This window comes from Coregonus lavaretus (assembly GCF_964263955.1).
Source record: "Coregonus lavaretus genome assembly, chromosome: 25".
Lineage (NCBI taxonomy): Eukaryota > Metazoa > Chordata > Actinopteri > Salmoniformes > Salmonidae > Coregonus > Coregonus lavaretus.
This window is the reverse complement of record NC_140012.1, coordinates 26,659,497-26,682,744: the sequence shown is the minus strand read 5'-3', so window position 1 is coordinate 26,682,744 and position 23,248 is coordinate 26,659,497. Positions and strand designations below refer to the sequence as shown.

Genomic DNA, 23,248 nt, shown 5'->3' with positions numbered 1-23,248 from the left:
GCTGACCCAGTTCCCTACTTAGCAGAAATAACTGCAGTCAGAGATGTTGCAGCAAGAGGGAGAGAGAGCTTATCAACCTACTTCCACCTCTCTCATGCTCCATCCACGGCAAGAAGGATCCGTTTCTCTTATGCATACAGCCTTCATCATCAGTTTTTTTTATGCAGTTTGAATATTTAATTCTGAGTAGAACAATAACTGACACTGTTCGAATTCTGAATAGCAAAATAGTGGATGTGCCGACCAACTATTACAACCTTCAAGCTCCCCCAGCACAATAGCCAACAAACAACTAGGCCATGCAAGGTTTATGGATTCATTTGGCCTTTTTCCTGCTCCCATACTAAATAATTGTGTATATTTAGGGTATTTTGGTCTATTCAGCCCCAGACGAGTGGCTGTGTCACAGGATTACTGAGAGAGAGCAGGACAGGATTTATCCCTGATGTAACTCGTCTATCTCTATCTGTTTGTTTATTGTGTGTGTGTGTGTGTGTGTGTGTGTGCATGCGTGTGTGCGTGCATGCATGCGTACGTTGGTACGCATGTGCTTGCTTGCCTGTGTTTGCTTTGTGTTGTTGTCCTCTCTGTTGATTTGGCCTCAAATTCAAGTCACAGTACATCGCTGCCTTAGCCACTGTGACATCATGCCAGTGGGACCCCCAAAATCCTAACCCAATTAGGAGGAACCACATAACACCTTACATCAGTCTCTACGTCCCAAATGGCACCCTATTCCCTAATGGACTACTTTTGACCATGGCCAATACGTCTCTGGTCAAGAGTAGTGCACACTATAAGGAATATGGTGCCATTTGGGACCCATAATAGGTCTTAGTTGGGGCAACTTCAACCTACCCTGTGACCAGACTCTCATTACTTTTTTGCCCATATTGATTTTTATAATGAAAAGACTGTATAAATAAAAAACATTATTCAGTGTATCAATCTTGTCTTTCTTGATACAAAGTAGGTCTAAACACTAGAATGATTGATCATTTCCAAAGACCAATGCGCTATCCTTTTTTATGTGACCTGCGCAGGGTTGCTAGGAGAAGTGATGTCACAGGCGAATGACAGCCAGTCCACAACGGAGGAAAATCCTAGTGGGGAAGAAGCTGTTTCTTTGAGGAGAAGGCTTCCATCAAAATCTGTCTCCATCCTGTTTCATTTAGGGAAAGATTATATTTAAAAAAGCAAGAACATAATCTACACGTTCTAAACTTTCGGCAATACCAATATCGTGGTGTTCCGAAAAAGACATAGGTATAAAAGGGATGGTGAAAGTTGGATTGTTACAGAAGGAATTTAATCATCTTCTTCTGGGATTCAGGGGGAGGGGGGCGTCTGAATAAAGGGGTTTGTATACCAGCAAAGTAAGGTGATATTTGGGGTGGTTAGGTAACTAAAGAGCGAAAAAACACCAGGGTTGATTTTTCAAAATAACAAATTCTGAAGGTTGCTTCGTAAGAATAACATTGAACCATGGACTTGAGAGTGGGAAACCGATACAGGCTGGGAAGGAAAATTGGAAGTGGATCTTTTGGAGATATCTATTTAGGTGAGTAACGTTAGTTAGCTAAAATATCAACAATATTAGTTACACAATAACGTTACCGTATGCTAGTTGGTTAACTAGCTAGGTAACGTCAATTGAACATTTCAACTAGTTAGCTAACGTTAGCTACTGTAGCTACCAAACACCGCCACTAACCTGATAAACTAGCTTACCTTGCTAACATTGACGTTACGTTGTACGTTAACCATGTTGCTAGGATTGTGAATAACAAAACAAGCTGTCAACTCTCAGCACCTCTTATCCACTTGGCAAGCCAATAACGTTAGCTAGCTATATACAGTCCCCTGTAGCTCAGTTGGTAGAGCATGGCGCTTGCAACGCCAGGTTTGTGGGTTCGTTTCCCACGGGGGGCCAGTATGAAAAATAACTGTAAGTCGCTCTGGATAAGAGCGTCTGCTAAATGACTTAAATGTAAAATGAGGAAATAACGTTAGACTAGCCACTAACCAGCTAATGTTAGCTAGCTAAGTTAGCTTGTCAAATTGAGATGCCTCTATCCAAGCAAAGCCCATGACCGTTTCACTAAACAGCAGGACAGCTAAACACAAGCAGGTAACCAGCTAGGCCTAATTGTCATTATTCATTCAGAGATGACTATCTAGCTAGTCAATGTAATCTGGAAACTGCTGGATTGTAATTCATGTCTACTAAGGGTTTGGTTTTCAAAAAGCATAGGCATGACCCTGCTGGATCATGGATGGAGAGATTTCTTTTTTTTTTTAAGGCAGAGTTCTCTTCAGACAGACATACCGAAAGAACAAGTCACCCACCTCAACTGAGTTTGACAGTAGTCTTCCCATCTGTCAAATTTCAAGGGATGAAGGGCAGTTAGCTAGCTGCAGTAGAACTAGCCAAATACCCTGTTCTCTGCTCTGTTCTCCAGGCAGTGGCACTCGCCCACATTTGTAGGATGAAGCATAGTGAAGTTCTGAACTAGTTACCCATTTATAGTCACAGTACAAGTGTACTGTCCTCTAGCTTCCATTTGTTTGCTGCTGTGGCTGTCTTAGGACTTAGGCAAGCGACTATTTTTTAAATATATATTTTTAGCTATTATTTATTTCTGTCTAGTTTAAAGTAACATTGCTGTAATGCGTTGTTGTGGCTAGTTTCAACCATTTGTCACTCATTTACATTACATTTTAGTCATTTAGCAGACGCTCTTAACCAGAGCGACTTACAGGAGCAAGGTCTCACTCAGTCTGGGCGGGGTTCAACTCCCCCTTAGAAGTTGTGTTGACTGTCAAGTTGCTTGTGTGGTTTGTTTTTAGTGTGTGTGTTTAGAGACTGGGCCCTCTGGTTTTCCATTGATCCAGAATCATCAGTCAGCTGTCAACTGAAATTACATTCTGATATGTTATCATCACCTCCAGGGTTTAGCTCACACATACCTTTGTCATAAAGGACACTGAACACATCCTGTTTTTGGATGAGTGAGTTTGAATCTTGTCATGCCATAACTGTAACTAAAGGTCATTATGCTGGTGTGCTTCCTGGAGTCATGTTTTCCTATGGGTAATAGGGAGGAGTATTCCTATGTTAAATGCTGAATGGGTTTTACAGGGCCTCATACAGTGTTTGAATTTGGTGTATGTCCTATCCTCTTTGTAGGCGTTTTCAGTTGACTGTAGGAATTCCTCTGGTTGAGTTGAAGCAGGAGCACATCTAGTCCAGCCACAGGGTTTGACACAATTATCCAGCTTCTTGGCACTACTGTAGCACATGGCAGTTAGTGTATACAGGCAGAAAGAGCTTATTGTTGATGTGGATGACATCAGCGAAGTTTCTAACAGCCATGTCGTTGTTTCACAAACCGTCTGTGTGTAACATGATATGGGAAAGTCAGATGTTCAGATTATAACGCCTACTACTGCCCTATCTGTACTAGCGTGTCACGAGTCATGACTCCCCACCCCATCCCTCTTCCCCTTTTCTAAACAAATAGTTCTAAACCCCATGTAAGGCCAAAAAGTTACTTGACTTGCTTCTCAGTTGCTTGTTGTTGGATGCTTGTTTTGAAAGGCTTGGGTCATTTGGATGCTGACTGGAAACATTTTGTGGCAAATGTTATTCCTGTCTTTGAGTTGCTAAATGATCTGTTTGTGCATATTCAGGTTGAGACACACTGACTGGGAAAAGTAGATGATTTGTATGTTCCTTGCATGGCTGGAGTTATGGTCAATATATTAATTTTGTTGCACATGTATAATTTATTAAACTTCTATAGTGCTTTTCATAGAATCTCAAAGCGCTTCAAGAACAACAAACAAGCAAAATATGATGACAGGTCAACCAATAGAGGCCAAGTCAAGTATGCAGATGAGAAACCTCATGTCCAACTCCAATGAAACTCAATGTTCCAACTCAACAGACATGAATTGTGCAGCACTAAGTGTAGGGCTGAGTGGATGTTTTTAGAGTGACCCTGCAATAAGAGACATGTGGTTTTCATAAGGCCATCCATGTGATGCAGCCCACCCCACCCACCACTGCTCCCCACCCGTGCCAAACCACTAAGGATATGGTGTGGTTGTTTTGCTTTTGACACCCTAGCTGGATTGTATAACCAGGCCTATAAGATCTTTATCTCTCCTAGGCTGCCTGACTCTTCATCAAGCCTATAAAATGTTGCAACATTTAAAAAATTTGACACCAATAGACCTATGTTGAGTTGATATAGTTTGACTGTACCACATGAAGTACAATTTGTTGAAATTATAATTTTTGTTTGATTTCTAGAGCATACAGACACCCCACCCCCCCTCCCCGTTATGAATTATGTCAGTCCCAAGTTCCTAGTTCTTATCCATTGTAATAGGCTTTGTAATGGGACAGACAGGGGAGGGGGGGCAACGCAACGCAACGCACGCAGAGGTGTGTGTGGTGACTCGTCCTACACACACACAGAGGGGAAGGGAAGCTCCAGTCAGCTGTAATTCCCTCTCTGCTCTGCTATCCAGTGTGGACTAATGCATTCCCCTTTATGTAACCACACATATGATTCATCCAGCATGTTATTGTGTGTGTGCGCGCATGGAAGTGTTAAGTAAAGTGCTTTTCAGGAGAGGGTCTGAGTCATACATGGACTGTAGCCTACTTTTGAAATGAAATGTCAGATATAAAAAGCTCCCCTGTTTCCCATTGTTAACGTACTGCGCAGCGAATGTGCACATCTTCAATGCATTTTTTTGAATCTCATATTGCCCTTTTTTTCCACTTTGTATGAAAAGGGCCTTTTGCAAGCTGCGCAAAGAGAAGTAGGCCCAGTACTAAAGTAATAGGCTAGGTGTGTTTTACATTGTAACTCTTCAAGCTGATTCTTTTGTAACAGCTTGGCCTGTTTTTCTCATATTAAACATTCTTTCATGTTCCTGGGTAATGTTCCTCTATAGTCTCTGCTCTGCTGGCCCTCTATAGCTGCTCTAGTCACTCTGAATTCATGTTTTCACTGCTGCTCGGCAGGGTCAACACAAATGACCACAGCCACAAAGTCATAATTATGGCTATTTCTACAATTCCTCTTCTTAAAATCTGATTTTAACCTTAACCACATTGCTAACCTTAAATGAAGACCAAAAAGCTTATTTCTGTTAAATTAATTTTTACAATATCACCCATTTGGACTTTGGCTGTGGTAACTAGTAACAATCACTGGGCAGGGAGGGAAGGGCCCCAACTCACTCTCTACTCCCCTTCCCTGTTCTGTTCCAGCAGAGTTCCTTGTCTTTTTATAATCACATTCTGCTAAACATGCTGGCAGTACTCCGCATAAGGAAATGTTAATATTACAGTTAAAGTTGGTTTACCTATTTGAGTTGGATTGTTCTTTGAGGCTGGTATGATATGAATGGCAGTTGGTGTATAAAAAGTGCATTTGGAAAGTATTCAGACCCCTTGACTTTTCCCCATTTTGTTACGTTACAGCCTTATTCTAAAATTGATTAAATTGTTTTTTTCCCCTCATCAATCTACACACAATACCCCATAATGACAAAGCAAAAACTGGTTTGTAGAAATTTTTGCAAATGTATAAAAAAAAAGAAAAAAAAGAAATAACATTTACATAATTATTCAGACCCTTTACTCTGTACTTTGTTGAAGCACCTTTGGCAGCGATTACAGCCTTGAGTCTTCTTGGGTATGACTCTACAAGCTTGGCACACCTGTATTTGGGGAGGTTCTCCCATTCTTCTCTGCAGATCTTCTCAGGTTGGATGGGGAGCATTGCTGCACAGCTATTTTCAGGTCTCTCCAGAGATGTTTGATCGTGTTCAAGTCCGGGCTCTGGCTGGGCCACTCAAGGACATTCAGAGACTTATCCCAAACCACTCCTTTGTTGTCTTGGCTGTGTGCTTAGGGTCGTTGTCCTGTTGGAAGGTGAACCTTCACCCCAGTCTGAGGTCCTGAGTGCTCTGGAGAAGGTTTTCATCAAGGATCTCTCTGTACTTTGCTCTGTTCATCTTTCCCTCGATCCTGACTAGTCTCCCAGTCCCTGCTGCTGAAAAACATCTCCACAGCATGATGCTGCCACCACCATGCTTCACCATAGGGATGGTAACCAGGTTTCCTCCAGACGTGACACTTGGCATTCAGGCCAAAGAGTTCAATCTTGGTTTCATCATGCCAGATGATTTTTAAATACCTCAATGGACCATAAAGGTAATAACACTATCACCCTTATGCACTTAAGGAAATCACGAATATCATGGATATAATGGAACTAGTGTATATATGGAGGCTTAAATATCCTGACCTAGTGAGATATACATGGCGGAGGCTCAATCAAGCTAGTCGTCTTGACTACTTTGTCATTCTCACTGCCACCAAAAGTTTAAAAAGTGTTGATAGGGGACAGAATGCAGTCGGACCGTCACATAATTGGCATATACAGTGGGGGAAAAAATTATTTAGTCAGCCACCAATTGTGCAAGTTCTCCCACTTAAAAAGATGAGCGAGGCTTGTAATTTTCATCATAGGTACACGTCAACTATGACAGACAAATTGAGAGAAAAAAATCCAGAAAATCACATTGTAGGATTTTTAATGAATTTATTTGCAAAATATGGTGGAAAATAAGTATTTGGTCACCTACAAACAAGCAATATTTCTGGCTCTCACAGACCTGTAACATCTTCTTTAAGAGGCTCCTCTGTCCTCCACTCGTTACCTGTATTAATGGCACCTGTTTGAACATGTTATCAGTATAAAAGACACCTGTCCACAACCTCAAACAGTCACACTCCAAACTCCACTATGGCCAAGACCAAAGAGCTGTCAAAGGACACCAGAAACAAAATTGTAGACCTGCACCAGGCTGGGAAGACTGAATCTGCAATAGGTAAGCAACTTGGTTTTAAGAAATCAACTGTGGGAGCAATTATTAGGAAATGGAAGACATACAAGACCACTGATAATCTCCCTCGATCTGGGGCTCCACGCAAGATTTCACCCGTGGGGTCAAAATGATCACAATAACGGTGAGCAAAAATCCCAGAACCACACGGGGGGACCTAGTGAATGACCTGCAGAGAGCTGGGACCAAAGTAACAAAGCCTACCATCAGTAACACACTACGCCGCCAGGGACTCAAATCCTGCAGTGCCAGACGTGTCCCCCTGCTTAAGCCAGTACATGTCCAGGCCCGTCTGAAGTTTGCTAGAGTGCATTTGGATGATCCAGAAGAGTATTGGGAGAATGTCATATGGTCAGATGAAACCTAAATAGAACTTTTAGGTAAAAACTCAACTCGTCGTGTTTGGAGGACAAAGAATGCTGAGTTGCATCCAAAGAACACCATACCTACTGTGAAGCATGGGGGTGGAAACATCATGCTTTGGGGCTGTTTTTCTGCAAAGGGACAAGGACGACTGATCCGTGTAAAGGAAAGAATGAATGGGGCCATGTATCGTGAGATTTTGAGTGAAAACCTCCTTCCATCAGCAAGGGCATTGAAGATGAAACGTGGCTGGGTCTTTCAGCATGACAATGATCCCAAACACACCGCCCGGGCAACGAAGGAGTGGCTTCGTAAGAAGCATTTCAAGGTCCTGAAGTGGCCTAGCCAGTCTCCAGATCTCAACCCCATAGAAAATCTTTGGAGGGAGTTGAAAGTCTGTGTTGCCCAGCGACAGCCCCAAAACATCACTGCTCTAGAGGAGATCTGCATGGAGGAATGGGCCAAAATACCAGCAACAGTGTGTGTAAACCTTGTGAAGACTTACAGAAAACATTTGACCTGTGTCATTGCCAACAAAGGGTATATAACAAAGTATTGAGAAACTTTTGTTATTGACCAAATACTTATTTTCCACCATAATTTGCAAATAAATTCATAAAAAATCCTACAATGTGATTTTCAGGATTTTGTTTTTTCATTTTGTCTGTCATAGTTGACGTGTACCTATGAGGAGAATTACAGGCCTCTCTCATCTTTTTAAGTGGGAGAACTTGCACAATTGGTGGCTGACTAAATACTTTTTTCCCCCACTGTATGTCCATTACATGAAATCCAAATAAAAATCAATTTAAATTACAGGTTGTAATGCAACAAAATAGGAAAAACGCCAAGGGGGATGAATACTTTTGCAAGGCACTGTATGTAACCACACATACTTAGATAAAATACCTAATCAGAGCCCGTGTGGTTCCTCCTTCCAGGTCCTAATAGGCCTATATGGTTATTATGTGGTAAAGAGAAAGGATTTCCTTTTTACTAAAGCCAATTCTAAAGTATAGTTTCACCAGGTCATCTAACTGCAGGCATTTCAACAGTGGTGTGCACAGCAACAGGGAGCCAGGGAGACATGCAGTTATTTCCATGTGGGCGAGGATATTTAAAATCTAATCAAAGCCTATTGGATTACTTGTTTTTAACCAGGACAGAAGAATTTATAACTTACTTTTTCGTACATAACATATGTACAGCAGATCCCCTTATTGTATGGGACACTTTTAAATGTGCCTTTAGAGGCCATGCAATTCAATACTCAACAAAAGCAATTTAAGTCAAAATAATCCATGTTAAGAAAGGTAATAGAGGGACTAACAGTACAGATAGATAGCAATAAAAACAGGACCATAGAGGCACAGCATACGTTAGAGGAAAAATAAATGGTGGAACTTATTCAAGAAAGATCAAGTGTAATATATTATCAAAATAAAGCAAACTGGATGGAATATGGGGAAAAATTCAACCAAATTTTTTTTACATCTTCAACATAGAAATGCTACCAAAAACAATTTACTGAAACTTGTTACAAATGACAGAGTCACCCATGATTCACCAAACTATATTTTGAAAGAGGAAGCAAAGTACTTTAAGCATATATTTTCGTTTCAGTCTCCTCCATCTCCACTAACCGAAGTTAATTGTACGTTTTTTCCCCCTTATGAATAATGTAAAATTAACAGCTGTACAGAAAGACTCATGTGAAGGCCAAATTACAGAGGAGGAACTTATTGATGCCATTAAAGCCTTTAAGTCCGGGAAAACTCCAGGGTTGGATGGCATACCAGTTGAGGTATACCAAACCTTTTTTGATGTACTCAGAGGACCGTTATTAGAATGTTTTAACCACTCCTATAAAAATGGTAGATTATCAGATACTCAACAAGAAGGTCTGATTTCATTATTACTGAAACAGGACCCAAGTAGTAAATATAAAGATCCAGTCCGTTTATAAAATTGGATGCCCCTTACACTTCAGTGTTGTGATGCAAAAATTCTAGCAATGTACATAGCGCTTAGAATTAAAAAGGTATTGTCGGATATTATTCATCCTAATCAGACAGGTTTTTTACATGGACGATACATTGGAGATTATATAAGACAAGTACTGGAAACAATAGAACACTATGGAAAATCTGGGAAACTAGGCCTGGTATTCATAGCTGATTTCGAAAAGGCTTTTGATAAAGTACGACTGGAATGTATATATAAATGCTTGGAATATTTCAATTTTGGAGAATCTCTTATACAATGGGTTAAAGTTATATATAGTAACCTTAGGTGTAAATAATGGCTACTTTTCAGAAAGTATTAAACTGTCAAGAGGAGTAAAACAAGGTTGTCCACTATCGGCATATCTATTTATTATGGCCATCGAAATGTTAGTTATTAAAATCAGATCCAACAATAATATCAAGGGCCTAGAAATCCAGGGCTTAAAAACAATGGTGTCATTGTACGCTGATGATTCATGTTTCTTTTAAATCCTCAATTTGGATCCCTCCACAGCCTCATAGATGATCTGGATACTTTTTCTAACCTCTGGATTACAACCAAATTATATGATACGTGTACTATATTACGTATTGAATCATTAACAAATACAACTTTTACATTACAGTGTAGTTTACCAGTAAAATGGTCTGACGGAGAAGTGGACATACTCTTAGCAAAAATAGATAAGATCTTGCTACCATGGAAAGGAAAATGCCTGTCTATTTGTGGAAAAATCACCCTGATTAACTATTTTTAGTCATATCCCAGTTTACCTATTTGCTTATGGCCTTGCCTACACCTAGCCACTTGTTTTTTAAATTATATGAGCAAAAAATAAGACATTTGATTTGGAACGGCAAGCCAGGCAAAATTTAATGGGCCTATTTATATAATGAATATGAATTCGGAGGGCAGAAATGATTAAATATTAAAGCATTAGACCTCTCACTAAAGGCTTCAGTCATTCAAAGGTTGTCTCACCCCATGTTCAAGAATGGCCTTTTCCCCTTTATTCAGATTACAACCTCTCACTTTCGGTTATTTGAAAATGAAATCCTCTCCAAAATATTGCTATTTTTAAAACAAGCCATAGAAAGTTGGTTGCAATTTCAGTTTAATCCACCAGAAAAGACAGAACAAATATTACAACAAATATTATGGTTAAATTCAAAGATACTAATTGATATAAAACCAATATTTTTGGAAAGAGTGTTTAAAAAAGGTATAATCTTTGTAAACCATGGCACATGGTTTATGAACTGATACACAAAACAACGCTGGATTCAAAACTTAGTTTTTCAATTTAAATTATTATACAAAATTCTTGCAACCAATATGTTATATATATATATATATGTATGTAGGGGATACAACCATCCCAGCTCTGCAGATTTTACTGCGAAGAGACGAATCATTAGATCATTTGTTTTGGTACTGTCCATATGTAGCTTGTTTTTGGTCGCAAGTTCAGGAATGGCTGAAGAATTGAAACAGTTACCTGGAGCTAACTCTGCAAATAGCACTGCTGGGTGATTTAAAAAAAAAAGCCATAGTCAATCGATTAATAATACTCTTAGCAAAGAATAGAAAGGTTCAAAACTTTTGTGAAACATCACAGCACAGTTGAAAAATACAGTGGGGAAAAAAAGTATTTAGTCAGCCACCAATTGTGCAAGTTCTCCCACTTAAAAAGATGAGAGAGGCCTGTAATTTTCATCATAGGTACACGTCAACTATGACAGACAAAATGAGAAAAAAAAAATCCTGAAAATCACATTTGTAGGATTTTTAATGAATTTATTTGCAAATTATGGTAGAAAATAAGTATTTGGTCAATAACAAAAGTTTCTCAATACTTTGTGATATACCCTTTGTTGGCAATGACACAGGTCAAACGTTTTCTGTAAGTCTTCACAAGGTTTTCACACACTGTTGCTGGTATTTTGGCCCATTCCTCCATGCAGATCTCCTCTAGAGCAGTGATGTTTTGGGGCTGTCGCTGGGCAACACAGACTTTCAACTCCCTCCAAAGATTTTCTATGGGGTTGAGATCTGGAGACTGGCTAGGCCACTCCAGGACCTTGAAATGCTTCTTACGAAGCCACTCCTTCGTTGCCCGGGCGGTGTGTTTGGGATCATTGTCATGCTGAAAGACCCAGCCACGTTTCATCTTCAATGCCCTTGCTGATGGAAGGAGGTTTTCACTCAAAATCTCACGATACATGGCCCCATTCATTCTTTCCTTTACACGTATCAGTCGTCCTGGTCCCTTTGCAGAAAAACAGCCCCAAAGCATGATGTTTCCACCCCCATGCTTCACAGTAGGTATGGTGTTCTTTGGATGCAACTCAGCATTCTTTGTCCTCCAAACACAACGAGTTGAGTTTTTACCAAAAAGTTCTATTTTGGTTTCATCTGACCATATGACATTCTCCCAATCCTCTTCTGGATCATCCAAATGCACTCTAGCAAACTTCAGACGGGCCTGGACATGTACTGGCTTAAGCAGGGGGACACGTCTGGCACTGCAGGATTTGAGTCCCTGGCGGCGTAGTGTGTTACTGATGGTAGGCTTTGTTACTTTGGTCCCAGCTCTCTGCAGGTCATTCACTAGGTCCCCCCGTGTGGTTCTGGGATTTTTGTTCACCGTTCTTTTGATCATTTTGACCCCACGGGGTGAGATCTTGCGTGGAGCCCCAGATCGAGGGAGATTATCAGTGGTCTTGTATGTCTTCCATTTCCTAATAATTGCTCCCACAGTTCATTTCTTCAAACCAAGCTGCTTACCTATTGCAGATTCAGTCTTCCCAGCCTGGTGCAGGTCTACAATTTTGTTTCTGGTGTCCTTTGACAGCTCTTTGGTCTTGGCCATAGTGGAGTTTGGAGTGTGACTGTTTGAGGTTGTGGACAGGTGTCTTTTATACTGATAACAAGTTCAAACAGGTGCCATTAATACAGGTAACGAGTGGAGGACAGAGAAGCCTCTTAAAGAAGAAGTTACAGGTCTGTGAGAGCCAGAAATCTTGATGGTGTTCAGAGATAGATGTGAGGGGTTGAGTGGAGCTGAAGGATGGGACTATAAACAAACAAAAGTTAACTATTGTAAACTATACTGTGTCTGTAAAATGTATATAGTATGTATAAGCTGTAAGTATAAGCCTAAGAGTTGTTGTCTATTACTTTACTCCAATTAGGGAAGGGATGGTAGGGTTAGGGGAAAATAAAAGGAAAATGTATATACAAAAAATATATATATAGTTGTAGAAACATCTCGAGGATGATCAATGGAAACAGGATGCACCTGAGCGCAGTTTCAAGTCTCATAGCAAAGGGTCTGAATACTTATGTAAATAAGGTATTTCTGATTTTTTCATAAATTTGCAAACATTTCTAAAAACCTATTTTCGCTTTGTCATTATGGGGTATTGTGAGGATGTGGAAAAAGTCAAGGGGTCTGAATACTTTCCGAATGCACTGTATGCCCCTTCTGTGCTGCAATGCTCAGTCAGCAGGGACATGCACATCACGAGGGCCCAGAGTTTCCCCTCCCTTCATGGTCAGGAAAACCATCCAGGCCATAGTCATTTCTAGGCCTAAATCATACTCTGTGAACCAAAAGCAATAATTGACTACTCTCTATCCATCTCCATACATTTGTATCGACAGTTGTCTTCCCTTCCCTATATTTGTCCCCAGGCACAGACATCTCAGTGGGAGAGGAGGTGGCCATCAAGCTGGAATGTGTGAAGACCAAGCACCCACAGCTCCACATCGAGAGCAAGATCTACAAGATGATGCAGGGAGGAGGTGAGACATGGGTCTAAAACCATTATACAGGGCCAGGCCTTACTGTGGGCTATCAGTCCTGCTCTCTCTCTCTCCCCCCACTCATCTCCTCTATTCTCTTCCTCTCATCTCCCCCTTCTTTCTATCTACCCCCTCCATCGCTCTTCCCCATGTTCATGTGGTTTTCACATCGCTGGACAAGCAGGCAGGCAGTCATCCACATGAGTCAGTCATGCCAGCCAGCAGCCTGAGAGAATAGACTCAGTGGAACCTGTCATCAGATCACAGAGCCAGAGAAACAGCACTCGCGTGGGCTAAGCATCGCACAGTAAATCACGTTAAACCCCATAGAGAATGGGATTTAAGTGAACTAGAGATGGGTTTAAAAACAAATTAACTGACCATGATTAAGTTGAAGTCATCAGTTGATTTCCCACTTCTAACCTCCCATGTGTGTTTTTCCCTTACAGTGGGCATCCCTACCATAAAGTGGTGTGGAGCAGAGGGAGACTACAACGTGATGGTGATGGAGCTGCTAGGTCCCAGTCTGGAGGACCTGTTCAACTTCTGTTCCCGCAAGTTCAGCCTCAAGACTGTCCTGCTGCTGGCTGATCAGATGGTGAGACACAACTGATGGAGCTGGTGTTCACCAACAGCATTAAATACTCAGCTCTTAGGCTGGCTATTAGGGCCACTTGTATCTTCTGAAGTTATGGCCACTATATGCTATGTAATTTGCTTGCATATTCGCTAGCTATTATTTGTTAGCAAATTAGAAGCGCAAAGTAAAGCTCTCCAGGAGGAGTAGTGTCCACTCCTGCTCTTATGTATGTGAAAATAACCCTCTTCTTTTCCAGATCAGTCGTATTGAGTACATCCACTCTAAGAACTTCATCCACAGAGATGTGAAGCCTGACAACTTCCTGATGGGCCTGGGCAAGAAGGGCAACCTGGTGTACATCATCGACTTTGGCCTGGCCAAGAAGTATCGTGACGCCCGCACACACCAGCACATCCCCTACCGCGAGAACAAGAACCTGACTGGCACGGCACGCTATGCATCCATCAACACACACCTGGGGATAGGTAGGTTACACACACACACCCTGCACATTGATCTCACACACACACACACACACACACACACACTATTCAAACAGGGCCAGTGTGTGACTTTCTCCTCCCTCCCTCTCTCTACAGAGCAGTCTCGTCGTGATGACCTGGAGTCTCTGGGTTACGTCCTGATGTACTTCAACCTGGGCTCTCTGCCCTGGCAGGGCCTCAAGGCCGCCACCAAGAGGCAAAAGTACGAACGCATCAGCGAGAAGAAGATGTCCACCCCTATCGAGGTGCTCTGCAAGGGATACCCCTGTAAGTAGTCCGATTTATAATTTTTACTCCATCCTGATTTTAGCATAATTGATTTGGACAAAGACACTCTTACTCTGTGCTTAGGTATGGATATCTAGGATGATAAAGAATTCTCACACTTTTCTCCCTCCTCACAGCGGAGTTCTCCACCTACCTGAACTTCTGTCGCTCTCTGCGGTTCGATGACAAGCCGGACTACTCGTACCTGAGACAGCTGTTCAGAAACCTGTTCCACAGACAGGGCTTCTCCTACGACTACGTCTTTGACTGGAACATGCTCAAGTTTGTGAGTACTGCCTCTATTAATTGTTCATTAACCAGCTATTAAACAAATATACTGTTTTTATTACACATGTTAATAATCCTCTTAACCATTAGCAAATGGTACCTCAGCGGCAGTTTCCTGATTTAGTCTCCATTTCTATCCCTCTGACTGCCCCTAATTCCAAGGGGGCCAACCGTGCAGCGGAGGAGGCGGAGCGGGAGCGGAGGGACAGAGAGGATAGGCTGAGACACGGCAGGAACCCCGGGGCCAGGGGACTCCCTGCCGCCTCAGGACGACCCCGAGGAACACAGGACGGGGCGCCGCCTACCCCCCTCACACCCACCTCACACACAGGTTAGTGTCTCACTCACACACACACCTAGATGACTTTGATGTATGCTTTACTTAACAATGTGCAATGTGATTGTCTCTTGTCATGGTCAGGAAGTGGAGTATTTATTTCTCCTGTCTCTTTCTCTCTCCTCTAGCCAACATGTCTCCACGACCGGCGTCCGGTATGGAACGGGAGAGGAAAGTGAGCATGCGGCTTCACCGGGGAGCTCCCGTTAACGTCTCCTCGTCCGACCTGACGGGACACCAGGACACCTCCCGCATGTCCACCTCACAGGTACAAGCTCGTCCCGTCTCCAGCCGCACCCCCTCGGCCCTCACCAGATGACCCCTGACCTCATACGACCACCGCCCATCATGACCCACCCCTCCAGAGGAATACACAGAACAGAACCAATAAAGTTGTCTATAGTCAAAACCTGAACCAGGGATGTCTCTTGACTTTGGATCTCAATAAGGAGTAGCTGCAAGACTTAATCTTTCAAGACATGAATAAACATGAAGATGTTTATTGGAGGGAGGAACTTCAACTAGCTAAGTATAGGGACCTGGCTTTAGCCTGCCAAAGCAACACTAAAGGAAAAGAGGCAGGGAAGGAAATCCACCCCAGGATTGAGGGTACTAAAGAAAACCCTGAAACGAAATATCCCCACTCTCCTTGGATAACGTCACCCTATTCTCCTTAGCGATCTCTTTACATTTCCACCAGGTGGTCATGGGAGTTGTAGTTTTTATTCCCCACACATTGGGGTGTGATAGTAAGCATGCCATACTACAGACTCAGATCCAGTTGTCTGACTTGACCTACGGCCTTCTCTCTCCCTTCCTCCCCCAACCTCAGAATAGCATTCCCTTCGACCATCACGGCAACTAGACGCTCGCCATGTCCTCGTGTGATCGCCCGATGGCCACACTGGGTGAGTCCCGCTGAGGCTGGCGCTGGCTCCTAAAGCTCAAGGGATGCACGCCTCCAGTCCTAATGGGAAGTACTGTCTGTCTGCAGGCTCTCGTTCCTCTCTGATATACGCTATGAAAGGGAGTTGAGACCACTGGAGACAAGTAGCTTCAATGGTAGCAGCTGATGACAAAAGGAGCTACTTTTTGTTTATTCAGCTGGCCAGCCTACTCCCTTTCATAGCGTATTGATCATTCAATGAGCCTGACTTGCCAGGTCCTCTTGGACCAGATGCCTCAGTCATTCTGATGCATCTGACACTGTATCCCTTGAGAACTGGAGCGGTGCATTTCAGCCTTGTGATAACAAACCCACGTGTGGAACCAGTGTTTCCCCTATTCCTGGCTGTCACCCCACGTAGCTCTGTGACCTATCCTCAGTTCAGTGCTTGTGGCTTCTTGCAGTAGTTGGACTGTGGTAATGCCTGTCTGACATTCTCCAGCATGTGACTGCATTGGGTCTGATCCTAACTCCCCAGTCTTACCTATAGAGGGGTGGCTGTGTGTGTCCTTCAAACCCTCGTCTCCCTTGGCTTTTACCACTGCTCAATGCTGCATGGTTTTTCATAGGTCTCTGGAAATTATCACCAAGCTACAGTTTAGATTTGCTATGGCTGAAAGCATGGCGTAAACTCTGGCATATACTGCATTTTGTTTTCTTGTTCTGATGTGTGAATGACACACCAGACTAAGGCCATGTGGCCCATCGCTGCTTGCCTTCATCTCTCACCCTATGTATCACCCTCAGCATATCTGCTGCACTACATGGAAATACTGCTGTTTCTGCTGAGCAATGTGACTATTAATCTATTGTCATGCCTTCATGCATGATATGGTTTTGAAACTTGTGAAGAATATTCTGATATTTCACGTCTGGTATTTTTATTTAAATTTAAGTACAGTGTAGACGAAATTGAGTGTAAGAATTTAAGTATAGTTTAGTATATTTCATGATAAGATGGAGATTGCATGCAGAGAAGCAAGAGTAGAGATCCCCGCCTGCTGTAAATGTATGCGAGTAAAAGTTGACCCCCTCTCTCTTCTCCCCTCAGTTGGTGTCTGGCATGATTCCTGGTGGCCTCCACTCTGCAGCGCCTCGATGAGACGACCCACAATCCACCTGCCGCAGCAGAGGACTGCACCAAGCCTGGCTCAACCAATCCGCAGCCAGCTCACTAACTACTACAGAAACCATCAGAAGACCACCTCTCTCCTGACCTGGCAGTGTCTGGTTGTTCCTCTCTTTCACACTAGTTATCTCGTTCCTTGCCCACTCGGTCTCTCTCACCCCCTCTATGCTCTCTTTCTCTGTACGCTCTCCCGAACACTTACAATAGTTTCGATAAAGAAACTTGGAAATAAGGACCACATCTGCGACCTCTTTTCCCGGAGACATTTTCCATGCCTGTGCAGAGACAGTGGTCTTCGCTGCGATGGCGATCTGAGTTCTTTTAAGACTGAAACGACAAACGGAACGACAACAACTTCCACCGTTATTGCCATGGTTACTACTCCTCATCCATGGCACTGTCAATAAAGACTCATTTCTACTCCTACTGTACATTGCTACATAATAAATCTGATATGAAAAGAGCTGATCGAAGATTGCGGCTCTGTTTTAAATGGGTAGTTTTGGGTGTACTGCTTTTCATTTGTAATTATTTACAGATCTCTGTTTTCACTGACCACCAGCTGGTTTTGAGTTTTCTATTGTTTTCACAGCTCTGGTCTGTACCTCTAAAGCCATTTGTAATACATACTATTTGCATGTTTTAACACTGGGCCTCCCTTTGACCTGCTGATGTGTAGGGTTTCAACTCTAAATCACATCTGAAATTCTCCTCAATCTGTGTGTCTAGACGGGGTTTTATGGTCAAAGTCGCTCAAGTTGTATATGTATAGTAGGGCCCCTGTAAAGGTTTCCAAGACAGTCTCTCATGGACTGCTGTACAGATCTACATGCTAATTTCCTGTTATTTGTAATATTTCTAAGCTGTGAAATACCTGTAATATAGATGTTTCCTTTGGGGTGAATTTGGGTTGGGTTTCTTATATTGGGTCTGCTCAAAAGTGTGACATCATGGTCCTATAATCGGTCTGGTTCGGTCCAGTTTTGGGCTGTCATAATCATTGTCTGTGCCCAGTTTTTTTCCTTGTCTGTCCACACAGTCCAAAATGCACAAATTGAGCGCACTCACACAGAGACTTAACAGTGTCTGTTAAATGGCCATTTTAAACTATGATTTGTTTTATTGAGTGTGAACTAACATTTTTATATTTTCTTACTGGCTCCATGATGTGAACACTGGTGTTATTTGTACATGTTTTGAGAAATAAAATGGTTTTGCACTGATGTGGCTACAAGCAGAGGCACGTGCACTTAACTAAACATCATCTGTACTTACTTTGTCTATCCCCTGATAAATGAACCGAATGACACTTATCTTGTAAGAGCTGGCATGCGTCAGCAACTCCTGAGCAGAGTAACGTGCCTAATCTCTTTACTGGTCTTAAGCAAAAAGTGTGGAGCAAGAGTTTGGTATATTCAACTCAACCTCAGTCAGCAAGATGAGTCTTCTAAGGGGCTGCACAGCTGAATCGTTACCATGGTTCACCCCTATAGAACCCTTTTAATGCAGCCCTGATTCCTGACTAGTCATTTTATCCTATGGTTTGACCCATTGGCAGTTTGGACAATCACTGACTCACCCTTCTATGTGTAATTAACAAAGCTACCAGCTCTGAAAGAATATTACTTTATTGCTCATTTGTATTTACTACTGTAGTTGTGTACTTTAAAAACGGTAAATAAATGAAGTACTTGTACTCCGTGTGTTTTCATTTTCAAACGTGGTTAAGAAAAGGTTTGAATGAGCGTAGTGAAATTAATTTTAATATTTAATGTCTCACCTGTGTGCAGACTACCACTAGACGCGCACACTGCGATTGCCCTATGCTGGACACCTGAGTGGAAGAGAAAGGACATAGATAATGCGATGAAGATCAGGGGTATTCAAATCTTACCCTATGAGGTCCGGAGTACTGCTGGTTCTGTTCTACCTGATAATTAATTGCACCCACCTTGGGTCTTAGGTCTAAATGAGTCCCTGATTAGAGGGGAAGAATGAAAAAAACAAAACAGTGGAATTGGCTTTGAGTTCCCTAGATTTCATTATCATACTAAAATAGTTTGCGTAGACAAGATGGCGTATTGAATAGAAATCGGTACAAAACACCTCAAGATAAAAACATAATATTCAAATATATTCGCAGTTAATATAATTCAATCTGGATAATAACACAAAACAGATCAAAAGGCTAGAGAAATATATCGACAAATGTTACAACAACACGCAACACCCAAACATGACTGAAGACAAGCGTGGAAAGCCGATCCCCAAAAGGAAACGCGACTCATCGACTGATACAGATGATATATGCTTTTCACCACTGGGTATGGTAAGTCTGTAAAGCGACCTGTTGAAGTCGATAAATGACAAATTGGGCATACTAGAATTGGTCAGTAAAGACGTAAAAGAGTTGAAAGCGAGTCTTCAAATGAGTGACGAAAAAGCTTTGGTAATGGAGAAAGAAACCAAAGAATTAAAAGTGACAGTCTCTAAAATGGAAACGGACGTTAGGGAACTAAAAAAGGAGAACAACCTTCTGAGAGAAGCCTTACTAGACATCCAAACTAGATCGATGAGGGAAAATCTAGTACTTACGGGTATTCAGGAAAAGGAGGGAGAAATAACAGAGAATATTATGAAGGACTTCCTGCATACAGCGCTACAAATCCCACTCGAGGCTGTCGATAAAATCCAACTCGAACGTGTACATCGTTTCGGAAAAAGAGGACAGAAATATGAGCGCCCAATCGTTGCCAAATTTGCTTTTTTTAAGGATAAAGCTACGGTGAAAAGCCTAGGAAAAAGACTTGCTGGCACGAAAATAGGCATGAATGATCAGTTCCCGAGGGAGATTGTAGAAAGGCGCAAAGTTCTGTATCCAATCTTCAAGGAAAATAGATTAAAAGGGAAACGTGTTGCACTTGTTGTCGATAAACTGTATATTGACAACCAAATGTTCAGAGACACAAAGACTACTCCATGGCTATTCTAAAAGTTGTAATAGAGGAGTCAAATATTGGAGCACCTGATACTAGCAATGATAGGGATTGTATTATTAAATAACATTTATAGTAAGTATAGTATTTTATAAAAGGATAAAACGATATAACAAGCAGAATAATACATCTTTAAATGCAAATAATTAGAACATGGCTTTTTTGGCAGATGGTTGTTGTGGTTGGTCCTGTGTTCTCTCTGGCGTCCTTTCCCCCTTGCGGTGGATGCGGGTGCGTTTGCACGCTCGGCCCATTTCTTCCGCAGTCAACCATGTGGTGTGCATTTTTGTGTTTGAAAAGGTGCGGCGTTAAGTGAGTGAGACGGGAAATGGTTGCATATCCCAGAGCCGACCGGGGGTCTATGAGCAGGGGTAGTGAGAGCAAGCTTTCAATTTTGTGTAGATGAGGGATATACATTTTTAAATATAGTATACATCTAATCTAATTGTTCATTGTCCTATCATGATGGAAAGATCCCTAACCCTATAACCTGGACACCCACCTGAGCGACCCATACACCAAAGAGAAGTTCCCATCTCTTTTATGGACCTGCTGTGAATATGCAGCCTAAACAGAGAAATAAATGTGGTCAGAGACCTACTTGAGCAGCACCGCCCCCTCAAGATTCTGAGCATGCCTGGCAGGGTTGGTCCTACAAAGCCAGAGCCCCCTGATGGGAGAGCATAATATACAAGGAAATTCTCAAAGCTGCTAATGAGAACCTTGACGACCTTATACCTAGCCGGTGGGGATTCCGGTGGGGTACGCCCACCCAGATATTGTGGCAGTGCTGGCAACACTGGCTGCAGTAACCCATGGGGAAGGGGTCACACTCGGACAATCAGAGAGGGGGTTTATCATTGTGGCCCAGGTGGCACAAAATAATCAAAGGTCTGACCGCATGGAGATGCTTGGGAAAATGGTTACAACAGGGGATCAGAGTGTTTGTGTATCAGGTGAGGTATTTATGGTGGATTGTGGAGGAGGGGGGTTGAGTGTGTTGGAGTATGTGAGTATGTGCGTGTGTGCTTGTCTGGCATCTGTTGTGGGGGGGTGGGGATGTTGGGGGGAGGGGGGGGTATGGTATGGGATGGACCACGGGAATTATTTGCTAGGATAATAATTGCTTGTCAATGAATTAAATGTAATACAATGGCAATCCGGGTTATATGTTAGGGCGGCAGGTAGCTTAGTGGGTAAGAGTGTTGTGCCAGTAACCGAAAGGTCGCTGGTTCTAATCCCCGAGCCGACTAGGTGAAAAATCTGTCGATGTGCCCTTGAGCAAGGCACTTAACCCTAATTGCTCCTGTAAGTCGCTCTGGATAAGAGCGTCTGCTAAATGACCAAAAAACAAAAACAAAACAAAAATATGTTAGAATCCTACGCGTGAACTGCCAACATTATTACGCATATTCATTGATAATGATGGAAAATAGGATATGCATAATTTTTTTTAAAATAGTTATATATATATATAGAGGTGAAAGCATTGGAAATGCTTTTGGCGGTTAATCTGCTTCTATTTTGTAGGTGGCACTGTGTGCTGTTTTCGATGGATGGGTCCTGGCCTCTCGGGGCCTTAGGGATCCGGAGGGACGTGGGTGGGATGCTGATCACTGGGATGACGGCTCAACTTGGGATGGGGAGGGGCTTTAGCGGGGGAATTAGTGGAGAACAATTGAAGGGTTACTCCGTAGCAATGCAAATATCACGGTACAGCTATATGGACACTCAATCATTACGCTATTTTTTATTGGTAAATTTACAAACATATATAATGATAAATAGACTTGAAACTTGTATCTCATTATGGTGTATGGTGAAATAAGTATAGCCAGTTATAATTGTAATGGCTTAGCTGATAATAACAAAAGAAGAACAATATTTACATGGCTCAAAGAGAAGGAATATAATATCTATTGTATACAGGAAACTCATTCAACAATTCGAGATGAAGTAGCGTGGAAAAAAGAATGGGGGGGGGGGGGAATATACTTCTCACATGGGCAAAGAAATTCAAAAGGGGTGATGATATTAATTAATAGTAATTTCGATCCGAATGTGCAAATTGTCCAAATAGATACGCAAGGTAGATGGATTATTTTAAATATGTTATTGGACCATAAACAGATATGGCTCATTAACCTTTACGGACCAAATAATGATGATCCACAATTCTTTGACAATATATAATAAATTATCAAGCCTGCAAGCAACTCAAGACAATATTATTATGTTGGGGGATTATAATACTGTTTTAAATAGCTCAATGGACCGTAAAGGAAATCACACCACAAACAATCACCCACATGCTCTTAAGGAAATTGTGAATGTCATGGATACATTAGAACTAGTAGATATATGGAGGCTTAAATATACTGATCTAGTGAGATATACATGGCGGAGACTGAATCAAGCTAGTCGTCTTGACTTCTTTCTTATCTCATTCTCGTTGGCACCAAAAGTAAAAAAAAGTGTTGATAGGGGACAGAATGCGGTCGGACCATCATATAATAGGCATATACATTACTCTTACTGAATTTCCACGTGGGCGAGGATATTGGAAATGTAATCAAAGCCTATTGGATGATAATTTATTTATAATTAGAACAAAGGAATTTATAACTGACTTTTTCCAACATAACATAGGTACAGCGAATCCCCTTATTGTATGGGACACCTTTAAATGTGCCTTTAGAGGCCATGCAATTCAGTACTCATCTCGAAAACAAAAGCAATTTAGGTCAAAAGAGTTTATACTAAGAAAGGAAATAGAAAGTCTAACAGAACAGATAGATGGCAATAAAAACTGTAACATAGAGGCTCAGAATAAATTAGAGGAAAAACAAAAAGAAATGGAGAAACTTATTCAAGAAAGATCAAGTGTAATATATTATAAAAATAAAGCAAACTGGATGGAATATGGGGAAAATGCACAAAATTATTTTTTAATCTTCAACATAGGAATGCTACCAAAAAGAACTTAATGAAACTGGTTACAATTGACGGAGTCACCCATAATTCACCAAATGATATTTTGAAGGAAGAAACAAAGTACTTTAAGCATATGTTTTCTTTTCAGCCGCCTCCAT

At 41.8% G+C, this 23,248-nt stretch overlaps 2 protein-coding genes across 5 annotated transcripts in view; both read left to right on the top strand.

Moving 5' to 3' along the window:
* Nucleotides 1-23,248, top strand: part of LOC311100351 (putative nuclease HARBI1) — a 1,214,110-nt gene that overhangs the window by 758,582 nt on the left and 432,280 nt on the right. The window lies entirely within an intron of this gene.
* LOC311100681 (casein kinase I-like) lies at nt 1,066-18,856 on the top strand. 4 transcript variants are annotated; one of them, XM_084141632.1, is made up of 10 exons: nt 1,066-1,561; nt 13,000-13,110; nt 13,560-13,708; nt 13,947-14,175; nt 14,290-14,460; nt 14,598-14,746; nt 14,911-15,079; nt 15,214-15,353; nt 15,918-15,993; nt 17,083-18,856. In XM_084141632.1, the coding sequence occupies exons 1-9, from the start codon at nt 1,486-1,488 to the stop codon at nt 15,948-15,950; spliced, it is 1,227 nt and encodes a 408-aa protein (XP_083997758.1). In that variant the 5' UTR covers nt 1,066-1,485; the 3' UTR covers nt 15,951-15,993; nt 17,083-18,856. The 4 variants fall into 4 exon arrangements, with proteins under 4 accessions (XP_083997758.1, XP_083997757.1, XP_083997756.1 ...); XM_084141631.1 differs by lacking the exon at nt 15,918-15,993 and having other exon boundaries at nt 1,083-1,561; XM_084141630.1 differs by having other exon boundaries at nt 1,397-1,561; nt 13,947-14,460.